This window comes from Aulonocara stuartgranti, assembly GCF_965226115.1.
Source record: "Aulonocara stuartgranti genome assembly, chromosome: 23".
Classification (NCBI taxonomy): Eukaryota; Metazoa; Chordata; class Actinopteri; order Cichliformes; family Cichlidae; genus Aulonocara; species Aulonocara stuartgranti.
Window position 1 is genome coordinate 22,169,684 of NC_138958.1, and position 15,317 is coordinate 22,185,000.

The following is a 15,317-nucleotide window of genomic DNA, read 5'->3' on the forward strand; positions in this document are numbered from 1 at the left end:
CTTGATGAATCTTACCTGTATGGCACTGTGTTCAGATATCACACAGACGGTTTTATTTTCTGCGTGTGTCCACGCGTTGGCGACTTTAGGAAAAATGCCGCCAGTCATGTCGTTACTCCCAGTTTTCATAAGAACGCATCCTGTAAAAAGCGGAACTCTTAATGCCTGGAGGGTCCACTGGATGCCGCCATTGGACCAGAAGACGTCAAAACTAGTCCTCTTAAGTCCAGACACTTTTCTTTCCAAGCTCCTTAAACTACGATGACCTGGATGACTGAGAACCTTCACAGACATAGTCCTCTTATGTTTACCGAGCAGTGTACACAATGCACCAATATACTATACTACTTCAAATAATAGTTTCTATGTACGTTTTTATATAGATTTTTTCTTCTTTTGATTATTGAAAAAAAAAAAAACTGTACAAAAGAAACAAACAACATGGTACACTTTAAGTGCTTTAAAAATGAACTTATCATTTCAGAAGTATTTAAGATGAATCAAGTCTAAAATTAGACTTTTAAAAATATTTTATGTTAAGTCCAGCAAACCAGATTTTAGATGAAAACTTAATATTTCTTATTAAAACATCATGTTAGTGTTGCCATGGTCCCTGTGTCTTTGAGCTTTAGGGATGTTTTGAGTTTTCTTTGATCATCTTTGTTTTATAGTTTTGTATTCTGTTTTGATTATATGTTAATATCTCTGTTATTTCTTAGTGTCTTCATGTCTTATTATTTCCTTATACCTTTGGTGTTGTGGTTTCATGTCTTTAGTTCTCAGTTTCTAAATCTTTAGGTTAACCCCCTCTTGTGTTCCCATTCTGTCCCCTCAGTCTTGTGTGTTTTGTTTTCTTTCTCTGTGTCAGACTCGTCCATTTAAGTCTTAGTCCTGGTCTCAGTGTTATTTATTTCCTGTCTTATGTTGTTGTTATTCTGTTTTTGTGTGTATTCGCTCAGTTGCCACTCATCCTTTGTCATGTTTTTTCTTGTGGCTGTGTCCTGCTACATTGTCTGTTTCCCAAGAAGAATAAAAGTTTTGGATATTTTGTTTCTGTTCTGCTTTAGTTTGTATTATGTTAAACCTCAGCAATAAAGTTGCTTTTAAGCTTATGGGCCCTTTATTTTGAATCCAACTCCTGTCTGCTGCAAAGCTGCCTTGACAGGTGTAGAAGCCATCATATGTGTTGCTATTGTTATATTGATTAGAGTGAAAGTCTTCTGTGTCAGGTCAAACGTGTATGTAGATCAATTGCTATTGCAACCCTTTTGATAATAAGGTAGCACCTAAAAGTACAGAAAGATTCCTAATCACGTATTTAAGCTAGTGAATCACTGCTCAGTCAGTGTGTGGACCAGTCTTTGGTGGTGAGATTTAGTGGCGTATTCTGCATATGTTAAAACTTGGTGTTTTCTTTGAGCTGCTGGTGAGTAGCAGGTATCTGCTGGCAGCAGAAGTGTACCTTTAATTTGGTAAACCATTTCTTTTGTCTTTCCTTAGGGTATTTTAGTTTGTGGATGACTTTTGTTTAGTTGAAATAGCAGTGTTGCCATTTCTTTGAGTTGAGTCCTTTTTACTAAAAACCTTGAGTTTCACACTTGCTTTGTTTGCCTTTTTCTTTTCTAGTCTCCCCTCATCCCCGAGCCCGTATTCATTGAGGCGTAACAGTAGTTGTTGTCCTGCCTCCACCTGGTGTGGAACTGTGAGTTGCCTGGCTAAAGGAGAAATCTCAAACTGCCACTCAGATATTTGCTGAGTCAGACCATCTACAAAGGAAAAGACAAAAGCAAAACATTTATAAAGCAAATAAAGCATATGAAACAAAAATGAAAGAAGCATGTTTTTTTTCTTTTGTCTGTCTGTCTGTCTGATAGCCCTGCGGCAGACTGGTGATATGTCCAGGGTGTACTCCACCTCTTACCCTGAGCAGCTGGCGTAGTGCTCCCCCACACGTGCTCTCATGTTCTAAACCCAGTTGTGGCAGCAGCAATGTGGCAGGTTACAAAACTTGAGAGGGGTGCCAAAAAGTGATTTACAGTGTTTGATTAAAAAAGGATTTTCAGTATTTAAATTGTCATGAATGAGTTGTTGTTCCTTAATCTGTCATCCAATTTTATTTCACATATATCCCTCATGAATGTCACAAAGTAGAAGTTGCAATCAGTTTTTGGCCTTTATTTATCTGTGTAAAAAGTCTCACTGACATTAAACATGTAGAGTACACTAGATATGACCATTGGACCAGGAAAACAGATTTCTCCTTTTCTGATGTTTACCAACCAAGTGTATCAGTTTACTACCACGAGGATCACCACTGAAAATACTAAAATAGCACATGTATTTATTTTTTAATGGAAGACTTCTATCTTCATCTAAATGTATTTCGCCAAGAACATGTATTTTAAGGCAAAGTGTGTGTTTCTATCAGACCACCAGGAAAAAATCACCCCTCCAGGAATCTGTGTCTCCATGAGAAGTGAGACGTCTATGGGTAAATTTGAAAACTTTGAGAAGGAACACCAGAATGGCTGTGATAGGTGGGAATGAAATAATGTTTTTGATGTTTTTCTGTACAATTATCTGCACCAAATCCACAATTTAGACTGCCATATGTACATTATGTACCAACTTTCCAAAAGACAACACATTTGATTGTCTGATATTTTCCTCATTAATGTTAATCTTAACATTGTATTGACATATATTGTATTTACAGTAGCGGTTTTTGATATGGGCGACACGGGCAGTTGCCCAGGGCGGCATCGTGGTGGGGGCGGCGCGGGATTCTCTGGCTGGCCGGAGCAGCATCTGTTCGCCCAGGGCACCAAACAGGCTAAGACCGCCCCCTGTGTATTTACTTAAAACCTCCACCTAAGTTCATTTGAGGCCAGTTTAGTTACTAAAATACAATCATTAATCTCATTATCACTCAGATTTTAAGAAAACTAAAACTAATTGTACCATGAATTACATTATAATTTTAATATCACTTATTTTCTGTCAGTGCCCAGCAGGAAAGAACAGCTTCCCCATGCAGTGCCGTGTCCATCAGTATTGAGTATGGATAAACCTGAGAACTTCAGAAGAACACTCGGTGTTGAAGATTTTATTCTAAATTATTCTAATATGTATGTGTTCCGATTGATCCATGCATTTGTGTGTATACATATATATATTTTTTCACTGTTTGCTTGTTTTTAACTCTGACTTCTAAATTAATCTGGTTTTTTTTCTTGTTTTCTAATCAGATGACTGTGAGCACAAACTGGACCAAAACAGCACAGATTTATCTCTTCCTGTTTGACGACAATAGGACTGTGATACCGCTGAGTGAGGGGAAGCCATATTCTCATTATCCAGAGCGATATGAAGCTTGGCCCCAGTCGCGACATAGAATTGGTCTGACTGGAGGCTGTTACTGGGAGGTTGAATGGGAAAGAAAGGTCAACATAGCGGTAACTTACAAAGATATTGAAGATTATCATAGTGTACTCCTGGAGCTTGTATTGTTGTGAAGATGGTTACTACTCCTTGCATAATAAAATCATCAGACCTATAAATTCTCCTCACAGCTGGTCCTCCAACTAAGTAGGAGTACATTTGGACTGGAATGCTGGCACTTTGTCTTTCTACAGAGTCTCCTCAGACCCACCAATCCACCTCCACACTTTCTACACGACATTCACTGACTCTGTTTGTGCAGGATTTGCATTCTGGGAAGGGCCTGGCTCCTTAGTGTCTCCCTGCCAGCTCTAGTTTGATGGGAGTCCGCTTGTCTTAATAGACAGTTTGCCAGCACTTGCTTTTTTGATAATCTTTTTGAAACTGTGCATCACATACACATTAGAAGTGGCAGTCATGGAGTAAACAAACATACTACTGTATCATGATATGTGGTCTAAAATAGCAAAGATGTCAGTGTCATGGTACAGAAGTTCAGCAATACTTGACATATTAGAAGGGAATCAGCTACAGTACATAAATATGTCTGTGTAGCAGAAGGAAAGCGACGCCCAACAACATTCTTATTTTTAATTAACTTATTCACCACATTTGTCCATTTAAATAATTTGTTCATCTCATTTCATTATTGGTGTGATTTGCTGTGTCTGATGTTTCCTTCTTTACTTGCTGCTTTTTATTTTGTTTGGTTTAATTAGATTTATATTTTGTCAATGTTTCATGAAAATGTTTCATATTTATAGAAGAATGCTAAAAAAACTCTTCCTGACACGTTGCAAATATGAGTCAACTATGTTAACAGCTGCTCAAAACTTGTAAAGTAGAAACACCGACTTGAAGCGATGAAGCTACAGAGTAGTATCATGTAGTCACTGCCTTTAAAACATAATAATAATAATAATAATAATAATAATAATAATAATAATAATAATGATATGTATGATAGTAGCATTTTACAACTTTAAAAGAAATGTTTCATTTGTAGATCATTGTCACACAGACGCTAAAAAGTTTTGAATAGTTTTTTTAAATTGTTGTTTAACGTATTATCATTATTAAACATAAAGAGGACATGTTTGGTCTTTTATTCGTGGAACTGGTTTCAACAAAAATTTTGGTTTGTTGCGAGAAGTCACGTGCATGTCTGGTCTCGCCGCTGTTTTTCAGTTAAGTGTGAGCTCACTGGGTAAGTGGGTGGACCCGCAGTGAGTCTATTAGGGCAAAGTTTACCCTGTACACAGGTGCAGCAGCAGCAGCAGCAGAGATCCTGAATACCGTTTGGAGAAAGCAAAAAGAACCGATCGAGAGATGGCTGATAAGAAAGCCATCCTGTTCAACTTCTGGGGAGTCGCCGTCTCTGCCAGACGTGCTGCCATTTTTAAAAAGCTGGAAGAGTTGCACAACCTACCGGGGTAAGAAGTGACCGTTTTGTAACATCTCTGAACCGCACAGATGTGTCGTATGGAGACCGCTTTGTGTTTATATTTGATTATATTAAAAAACAAAACAAAAAAGCCAATAAAATACGCAGCTGCTGCACGAATTTCTGATTGTTTATTTACAGTGTGAGTGAGTGTGGATATCAGATCTGCGCTTCAAGCTGGATAATTATTACAACAGCAAAGAAATATTTGACTTAACTGCTGGAAATGAGCAGGTGCACGTAAGCTACTACATGGCCAAAAATATGTGAACATACTTGGCAACTTTTTGTTAATAACAATGTTAATTTTAGACAGCAACAACAAAAAAGTTGTGTCCATAACATTTTGAAATTATGGCAAGTATTGATCATGTTGATGAGATAGAGGTCTCAGAAACACTTACAGCAGGGATTTTCTGGATTACCTCTCAGTGTTAATTTAACAGACTGGACACAGGTCCAGTCTGTTAAATTAACATCTCTGCCTTTTCGTTCGATTGTGTAACTTTTATTCTGACTTGCAAAAACGTATAACTTCCTCAAAGTCTTTGCTCTTTGCAGGCACTTCTAGCTGATTCTGTTTCATCTCAGACCTGATCTAAGAGTTCAGTAAACATTTGCCTGAGAGCTGAGTGTTATAGATAGAAACCATCAAGGCTCGCCCCTCTCAGTTTCTAATCACCGCATTAATCTGAGGTTTTGTGCTCTGTTTCTCAGAGGTTTTCTCTCCAGTTTGGAGTCCAAAGACGACGGCGCCCTGAGGCAGGCTGAGAGAGGAGCCATGACACTTACACAGGTGGGCGAAGACATTTACAGTTTCACTTCATGCCTTTTGTTGCTATTTCACTGATGTACAGCTGTGTGTCTGTGTGCAGATGATCCCAGCTTTGGAGGCCGAGTGTGTGCAGGAAGCCCGGGACAGGAGTGTGACTCTGCCGGCTGATTGGTCAGTTAAAGGCCTGCTAGACAAACTCACAGAGGCAATGATGGACGTCCAAGCAGCTGTGCTGAAGACAGCTGCTGGCCTGCGACGCAGCGGTACACACAACACTCTTTAAAGAAACAAACTTACAGAGGAGTTGGAGCCAGAGGAGTCGAAAGAAAGCAGGTTTAAGCCACGTCCACATTGGCTTCCTCTGCATAAAGAAATAAGTAGAAAAAAATTCAGATCTGGTTGAAAAACCTTGTTTAATTTCTCTCACTGCAAAATATTTCTGTTCTGAATTCCTGTGTCCCTCATCTTTGAAGGAGACAGTCTACTTCACCTTTATTTCAGCACGATATCTGCGTAAAGTGAACATTGTCGCTGTCACTGCTACCTGCTTGTTTAAATGCATTTTGGGAAAAAAGTAGGTCACTACCAATGATGTCTAATCTTTGCGTCAACCTCTGATCTAAAGGGTTACTGACAGCTGTGCTGGCCAATCACTGGATAGATGACAGAGCGGCTGGAGATGGCACAGGTCGCCTTCTCTCTCTGCTGGGAGGCCATTTTGACCTGGTCCTCCAGTCCTGCCACTTGGGTCACAGGGTCCCTGAGCCCGCCATGTTCAGCTCTGCCCTGCAGCGCCTGGGGGTGACACCCAAACAGGTAGAGGGTTTCGCGATGTAGACAATAAATATGCAGCATCACTGAGATTAAGTTCTTGTATATCAGATGTTATGAGTCATCTGTCTCTATTCAGGCGTTGTGGCTGGATGCTGATGTTGAGGGTGTAAAAGCCGCAGAGGGAGCAGGGATGAAGGCCGTCTTGGTGGAAAATCTGGATGCTGCTCTGGAGAAACTGTCTGAATTTACTGGCTTTCAGGTTTGTGTCACTCTATCTTCTCTGATGCAGTGGGTTTAAAGACCCTCACATTTAGATCTAACTACAACAAAGAAAATGATTACATTAATAACATTTGTATACGTTTGAATCTCCAGGCTGTTGGAACAGGGAGCCCCCCACCATCCTGCAGCCCTGATGAAGTGTCCCATGGCTACATCACCATAAAAGTATTAATATCTATCAGTGCCAGCAACCTGTTGAATTATGAAAACGCAACACAGAGCTGAAATGCTGCTGGCTGTCTTTTCCAGCCCGGTGTGAGGACTCATTATGTGGAAATGGGCTCCGGTCCACCGGTGCTACTGTGTCACGGTTTCCCGGAGAGCTGGTACTCCTGGAGGTACCAGGTAACCTGTTTCCATTGGATATGTTGGAACGCACGAAATAGTCACCTTCCAAAGTGTATTCAGAGGGTGTTTGAGATTAGATCCAGTTAGAGATACACTAAGAGTCAGAGATCCCTTTTTAGATTTATAAATTGTCTTGTTTTCCATTTAATTCAAGTCTTTGTTCTCATTTATTTAAGTTTGCAGTTATATTTACTTGTTGTTGTTGGTGCTTTGGTTTTTTTAATCCTGAAATAAAAGCCATGATCATTAAACAACCCTCTCACCCCTGTGCTAGATCCCAGCCTTGGCTGCAGCAGGATTCAGGGTTTTAGCTCTGGACATGAAAGGATATGGAGAGTCCACAGCGCCCCCTGGTAGGTTGAAATACTGAAAGACTGAAAATATAGACTGTACTTAAAAGATGTATGTAGCTTCCCAGTATAAATTCTTTATAATGAACAGCAGGGATATGTCACTTCCCCTTAATGCCCAGGATCAAAAGACCTAAAATGCTCAGCTTGAGGCTTAACTACCACACTTTTACCAGTGTGTGACATCAGAGAAGCTACAACCATCCTTTATATACAGTCTTTGTGTGGAGTCAGCTCAGTGTTGGTGTAATTCCTGCCGTATTGACTCTCACAGACATAGAGGAATATTCTCATGAGGAGCTTTGTAAGGTACACATTACAAAAATATTAAATCTACAGATTTAGTATTGTTTTAAAATGTTTTTCTGAATCATATTTTTCTCTCTTTTTTCAGGAGTTAGTCGTATTTTTGGATAAAATGGTGAGTATCAACACTGTCATTGAATAGCATGATAACTTAAAGTTTACACAAAAGCTTATGGTCCCCTGTTCCAGTCCATACCACAGGTCACCCTGGTGGGTCACGACTGGGGCGGCTCCCTGGTGTGGGCCATGGCCCGCTTCTATCCCGAGAGAATCAGGTAAACACACACACAGACACACACAGTCCCCCAGAGCCTGTACAGTGAAGTTAAAGTGCTTTTCCATGTGCGTGAAGGGCTGTGGCATCGTTGAACACCCCAATGTTCAAGTTGAATCCTTTGGTTCCTGCTTTCGAGAGACTGAAGGCTATTCCAATATTCGACTATCAGGTCTACTTCCAAACACCAGTAAGTGTTATATATATATATATTAATGTTTGTTTCTGTCACAGAAAAACTGCAGCTTCATAAGCGGGGTTTGTGTTTCAGGGTGTGGCGGAGGCCGAGCTGGAGAAGGATTTGGAGAGGACGTTCAAGATTTTCTTTTCCAGCAGTAGTGAAGCGGTGCGTGGATCGAATGTACACACACACCCAGCATTGCAGTGTGCAGTTTCAGAGCTAAACAGGTGGAAAAATCACCCACACGTGATGAATGTTTTTCTCTGTACCACAGAAGGGTCGTCCCCCTCTCAGCACCGCAGGAGTGTGCGCTCGAGGTGACGTTTCCTGCTGGTTATCAGTGTTTGCTGTGAATGCTGAAGATTTTTAAATCTTCATTCACAGATCTCATGCTGTGTGTGTGTGCTTTATCACAGGTGGCCTGTTTGTGGGTCTGCCGGAGCAGATTCCCAGGAGCTCCATGCTGACAGAAGCCGACCTGCAGTACTACGCCAGCCAGTACAAAGAAAGAGGCTTCAGGTTGCAGATTTTCCAGCTTCCTGTAGATTGTGTTTCTGTGTGCTCAGCCAACAAATAATATTTATGTTTATTACATGAAAGCATCCACTGTGATGGGTGATTCTTACACAGCTTTTTGTTAAAATTAGCATTTTAATTACATCCTGCAGTTCCTGCTTTTATGTTTGTGGCACTAAAATGAGTATTTTGCAAATTGTAGACTGCTGAAGAGGTGAAGAAATTTGATGTCATAAGCAAATATTCCTGAACAGTCAGTTAAATTATCCAGTTCTGTGGAGAATCACTGAGTAACCTTTGGGCTTTATTTTACAGGGGGCCCTTGAACTGGTATCGAAATAGTGATGCAAACTGGAAGTGGATGTGTTCCCGGCCCTTTGAGAAGGTTTGGTGCAGTGTCACAAACGTAATACAGGCTGTAAATTAAAGCTGTAACTTTGGGGTCCCAATACTGAAACAAATGCAAAATTGCTTTAAACCTGCATTCTGACCAGCAGGAGGCACCTCTGGAATCATAATCATAATCATAATCAGATCAGAATCAGAATACTTTATTGATATAATGAAGGATAAATCAGACTTGTTGACTTGGCAGTCACATCTTGTTATCAAGCTTTCTGATTCACAGTCAGATGTTTGCGTGTTTTAGCTGCTAATGCCAACAATGATGCTGACGGCGGGTAAAGACCCCGTACTGCTGCCGTCCTTTACCAAGGGAATGGAGGACTCGGTAAGAAACAAAAGCATTGACACAGTCATATGAGCAATCAATGGTTATTGGAAGTTAATCTGATATTTGTTATTTATTAACTGAAGATGCCAAACCTGACCAGGGGACACATCGAAGAGTGTGGACACTGGACACAGATGGAAAAGCCGGCAGAGACCAACAAAATCCTGATATCCTGGCTTAAAGAGGCGCACAAGAAGACTGAAGGTGGTACTGTGGCTCCCAAACTGTGAGGAAGGAAGGAAGGAAGGAAGGAAGGAAGGAAGGATTCTAACAAGATTTTCAATGTGGCACATAAAAGTTTATTTAAAACAATTTAGACACTCACAGGCAGTTTTAACAGTGAATGAGCCTCCCATGAAAAATGTATTCAGACAGAAACTGATGTGCAACCAACAGGGAGGAAAATGTTCTGCTAAAACAGGGAAAAACTGTACTACAAGTAACAAAAATAAGAAATATCACAGTTCAAGATAAAGATTATATTTTAACAAAATGTATAAAATCTCATCATTTTAATGAAACAGCATGAACATTTTCTCTTTATTTTGGAGAACGAAAGTGCCATTATTAAACACTTCTAAGGTCATCTTAACATCCTAATGTATCTGTTTTATGGTTGTTGTTTTTTTTGCTTTGTTTTCAGTTTGGTAATTGCTTTTTTTTTCTTGCACAAGTACTTCTTTTTTTTCCTGTAAATGAAATTGAGATTTTAAAAATCAGTGCATATACATGAACACATTTAACAAATAATATAATATTAGTAAAAAAAATTGCAAATACAAATAATGATAATTATTCAGAAAATCAAGAACAAAACTAATGGGTGGGGGGAGGGGTTTAGAAAGGAAATGAATGAGGGACATAAGGATAATGGAAAGGAGGTGAATAAGGAAGTAAGGAGGTAATATGAAGGAAAGGGAGGAATTAAGGGATGGGATAAATGAAGAAATGATGGCAGGAAGGAAGGGGTAGGGGAAGAATAAGGAAACAGGAAGGAAGAAATGTAAAGAAATAGAAGTGAGGATATGATAACAAGGAAAGGTGGTGGGAAAGTAAGTAAATAAGAAGGGAAGGAATGATGACAGAAAAAAGGGAGAATGCGAGAAATAAGGAGAAGTAGAATGGAAGAAAGGGTGACACAAGATAGAGAAGGGGAGGAGGTGTAAAAAGGGACTAAGGTAAGGGGAGGAACTGAGGAGAAGGATTCTTTTTAAACCTCCCCCAAACTTCATGCAGCTGATTCAGAGAAGAACAGCACCCCCTGGTGGTGAAGATGAGCGCACACCTGGTTTACAGCTGTTTCTCCTTGAACAGTTTCTTCCAGGCTGGCATGATATACTCGTAGATCTCATCAATCTGCAGCACGCACACACAAACACACCAGCTTTAAGCATGCTTCACAGCAAATAAACAGAAGGTGGCGCTCTTCCCTTGGCTCACCTGTTCAGACTTCTTCACTCCGTATCTAAAAAGTGTCGCCTGATGTTCGCTGTTGTGAAACAGGATGTCAAAGGTCACCTCGCGGCCCATCATGTCCTCGATGGCGGGCTTCACCACACCGTGGAAGTCCCGCGGAGGGTGCGTGTCATCCAGCATGTTGTTGACCTGTTTTAAAACACACTTGAAGTCGCTGTCTTTGACAAACTCATCATGTATGTTTAAACCACTCATGCTACCTTGTATTTCTTCCCCAAAAGCTCCAGAGGGTCCAGTTTGACCTCTGACCTGAGAGCTCGGCCGTACAGCAGCAGTTTGGTGTCTGAATCTGACAGACAAAGACAAGAAATCAAATTATTTTAAGAGGCAGATTTCCAGAGGAAGGATCAAGAAAAATAAAGTTTATCTGTCATATTATGATCTTTGTTACATGAGCTGATAGGAAACCTTTTTTTTCTGTGTTATATGGAAAACTGAGCCGATTCTTGTAGGTGTACATGTCGTCCATCTCTTCTCAGTAGATATCATCACATACAAAGCATAAATCCTGCGTTCTCACATCATGTCCATCTTTCAAAGATGAAAAATTTCTTATAGACAGTTTTACATTTTTGCAGAATTTGAGACTAACATAATAACCTCTTGCTGATTTTCATTGTTTAACACTCTTTTCTATAAAATAATTGTATTTCTTTTAACCAAAATTCGAGAAATTATTCCTGCTCTGGCAGACTTTTTTCACTTGTCTGTGGAGAAGTAAAACCTTAAAAAGTGTCACCAACCTCGACACGTTAGGTGAGCGACGTATGGAACTCCGTCCCTTTCTCCATAGTACACTCCGAAATGAGAGAAGTATTTGTTCCTGGGATACTCCACAATGTCCCCCGGGAACAACTTTGGGTGGGAATTTTTCTTTATAAAAATAAAAAACAAACAGAAGAAGAAAAAAAGGGAGAAAGTGGTAAAAATCATAAAGTTACCACAAACAATCGCCCTGTGGTTCTGCTTAACTCGACTCTGGATGAGGCCGAATCAAACTCACTTCAAAAATAGTCCTCGTCTCCACAGGCAAGGACTAAACTTCTATCATCTAAAATATAAACAGACACTGGCAAAAGCGCAATCTTCATCACTGGATCTGCACTGCTTTTTTGGCTTTGTCAGTATTCAGTCAGTTGTGCCGGAAAGGGGATTTTTTTTCTTTTAAACCACAAGAAAACCTGAAGCGAGTACAGGCGGCGAAACCACAAGCACTTGTGTGCTATATTACCGTCGAGCAAGTATACTTCTTCTGCCTTTGTTACTATTCATCTTAAATATCTATACTTCTCAGGTATGAAAAACTGAGAGCAAATTTTATGATGTTAATGCTTAACCAAACCATCAGGTCTGCAGCTAGAGGTGTTAGTATGAATCCAACCATAGTGTGTAAATAAAAGCTGGATATAACCACTTTGAAACCGCTCATCAGAATGTGAAGCCTCAAGTTGAGCATTTTGGTTCTCACCATCTTAAAGTTAGAAGTTTCAGAATTAGAGCTGGCTGAGAAATGCTCATAGGATACTGACATGTCAACCACTAGATAGTCTTGCCTTTTTTACCCTAGTAAGGCCAAAATAAACATTAACCCTCAGGTGAGAGTCTTCTTCAGGAGAGAGATGAATATGTTCAAGAACCTGAAAGAAGTCAATCTGCCTTTGATTTAAGCATTTTAGATGTAGGTAACTTGCACTGTAGCCTGCGCTGGAACCTGTTGTCCACCTCACTACAAATGTAACTAAGAATCACCATCAACACAGGTCATACTGGTATACATGTTGGTAACGGCCATCCGAATTAGACTATGCTGTAAATTCTACGTAGATTTCACAGCAAAAACATTGATAAATATAACAAACCAAAAGACTGCCGGCATTTAAAAAGAATGTGGGTTTATGATTGTTAGTAGGAAAGAAAGTTAACTAGCCAACTCGTGGTCCAACATCTGGAGGCTAACATGGGAACAGTGGGGGAGATACTTGATGTTAAATTGCACTAAGAACAAAGTCCTTCTAAAGCAGGGATGAGGGTCATTAGTCTGTCTCCTTTATTCCAGGCATTTGGTCATATAATACACTCTGAAAATATAGCTCTCAATCAAAAATCAGACATTCATCAAACTCCTAATAGTTCATCCCACAGGGACCATGAATATAAAAGAGGAAGAAGGCAGAAAAAGAAAGGCTTCCGGCTGCTCCCTTAATAACATGGGCTCACCATGGCAGGTAGCTCCACAGATTCTTATGCCAGATGCCCATCCTGACGGACCATCAAAGGGTTTTGTGTCTCCTCCTGGAATCTAAGCAAGGATCTCTCGCTTGTTAGTCTAAAGTGTAGATGACTAAACTTTGAAACCTCTACAGGGACTATGAATATAATATGTTCCAAACTTCAAGGTAGACCATCCAGAACCTGGAATTAATTCATCTGTGATTCAACCATTTAAGCTAAAGATTTGTGCCAAATTATCATGTAGAAGTAGAGATATTTGGACATTAAACTCATATAGATTTTTCGCCTGGGCGGCATGATGAGTAGCTACTTAGAAATTTCACAATTGTCCTAGAAGTTCAACCAACGCTACAGAAAAACATGATTTGTGAATGTGCTCAAATGTTTATCTGAATCTGGTCTTGTTATTTCACTCTGGACTTAAGTGGTAAAGGGTCTGATTGACACTGAGCTTTTTTACTTTCAATTTATGGAAAAACTCAACTGTGGGGGCGTAGAAGATGCAACATTTTCAGCAAGGTGGAACGGAAAAGATAAGAAGAGAAAACCATTCAAGAAAAAAAAAGTTCTAAGAAATAGCCGCAATACTATTCTTAACCATTAATGCATGATCTGCTGATCTAGTAATGAGCAGTTTTTGTACATTTTGAGTTGGAAAACAGTACCAAAGACAGGCTATGGAGACTTGGGTGGCTTCGGGAAGTCACATGTTTACATATAATAGTGGTATTGTAAAGCGCTTTGGGTGCCTTGAAAAGCGCTATATAAATCCAATCCATTATTATCATTATTATTATTATTAAATACTTCTGAAGTGAATTCAGAAGCTACTTCATGAGATTTTCTTTCATTCAAAGTGCCTAATAGTCCATTTAGTGCTCTTTCAGATGAATTAAAGTGCTTACACCAAGCTACAAAGTTATTATAATCAACCACGAGTAACAACTTTGGGTCCTCTGATTTCAGAAGTAGCACTGAAACACAGTGTCATCTAAAAATGTAAATATTCATGAGTGGCAATTAAAAGCAAGATTCTAGAAAAAGTAATGGTCATACTCACCTGGCCCATGAAGGGAGGATTAAGGTATTCACTGTGGCTGTCTTTGGTCCTTTCTGAACATAAATCCACAGCACATGCACACAGGAACCTCACATCATTTACATACAGGCTGTACTCATGTGATATGATGCATCTTCTCAGTCTGTCGCAGTCACAGTACACTGACCACGCTCCTGTCACCCCTTATCAGACCTTCTGCATCAAATAATTTGGGTTTCTTTTCCTCCCTTTATATTTTTGCTATATTTTATGTTGCCTGGGATCATTTTGGAGTGGATTTTGTGTCTGAATGCGTGATTCTGTGGTTTTTAAATGAGGTGCTTCATAGTGCACCGACATGAGTCCCTTTGTGTTTCCGATCCCACCACCTCTGGGCGTGTGAAGCAGGTGTTTCCTAAACCGAGGCTAAAAGAGGAAGTAGCTTCAATTGGCTTTTTAATTTTTTTTTTTTCAGCAGAGATAAGTAAGCAAAGTGAGAAAGAGAGAAAGACCCAGAAGCACAGAGAGTCCCTCATAATGACTCATTTTAGACCTTTTAACTTGAACACAACACATCACATATGTTGTGTTTTTCTACAGTTCCAACAGCTGTTTTACATTAATGTCCTGACAAGTGCAATAAAGCACTTGAAACATCAAGTCAGCATCAGTCTGATGTAATGTGATGGCATTTTTAAATAGAGACCATCATAGCATGAAGCCATTGAATAATCGCGACCACACCCAGCCACTCCCCACATATACACCCAAAGAAAACCCACATCAAATGAAGAATTAATGCAACATTACATACTGAAAAAGAGAAACAGTAATAATTAAACCATAATAGTTATTTTATGAGCAAAATCTTTTTAATTTCTGTTAGAGATCCGATATTACGTATCGTATCGGTCCGATACTGACCTAAATTACTGGATCGGATATCGGAGAAAAATAAAAAATGTAATCCGATCCATTAAATATCACGAAAGCACCTCACAAAACTTGCAACACCCATAACTCACCTCAGAACGTTAGCAGTCGGAGCAGTATGCATCACGTGATAGAGCGGCGGTGGTCTGGATAGCATTTGGAGCTTCGCTAGCAACCTGGCATTTCATCTCCAACAAAGTTATCCCCGAGAGA

At 39.8% G+C, this 15,317-nt stretch overlaps 2 protein-coding genes across 3 annotated transcripts; one reads left to right on the forward strand and one right to left on the reverse strand.

Moving 5' to 3' along the window:
• The first annotated feature begins 4,624 nt into the window (after positions 1–4,624).
• Positions 4,625–10,016, forward strand: ephx2 (epoxide hydrolase 2, cytoplasmic). Its single transcript, XM_082524091.1, has 18 exons — positions 4,625–4,874; positions 5,603–5,681; positions 5,761–5,923; positions 6,286–6,476; positions 6,571–6,693; positions 6,810–6,881; positions 6,966–7,061; positions 7,339–7,417; positions 7,689–7,723; positions 7,809–7,835; positions 7,910–7,995; positions 8,073–8,184; positions 8,266–8,340; positions 8,450–8,492; positions 8,592–8,694; positions 9,007–9,076; positions 9,341–9,421; positions 9,508–10,016. The coding sequence occupies exons 1-18, from the start codon at positions 4,771–4,773 to the stop codon at positions 9,652–9,654; spliced, it is 1,686 nt and encodes a 561-aa protein (XP_082380217.1). The 5' UTR covers positions 4,625–4,770; the 3' UTR covers positions 9,655–10,016.
• plaat1l (phospholipase A and acyltransferase 1-like) lies at positions 9,701–14,299 on the reverse strand. Of its 2 annotated transcripts, XM_082524093.1 has the most exons (6): positions 14,193–14,299; positions 11,644–11,773; positions 11,101–11,189; positions 10,865–11,029; positions 10,710–10,780; positions 9,701–10,113 (listed from the first exon to the last, which is right to left on the reverse strand). In XM_082524093.1, exons 1-5 carry the CDS (start codon positions 14,199–14,201, stop codon positions 10,715–10,717), a joined length of 459 nt encoding a protein of 152 aa, XP_082380219.1. In that variant the 5' UTR covers positions 14,202–14,299; the 3' UTR covers positions 9,701–10,113; positions 10,710–10,714. The 2 variants fall into 2 exon arrangements, with proteins under 2 accessions (XP_082380219.1, XP_082380218.1); XM_082524092.1 differs by lacking the exon at positions 9,701–10,113 and having other exon boundaries at positions 10,709–10,780.
• Positions 14,300–15,317: the final 1,018 nt, after the last annotated feature.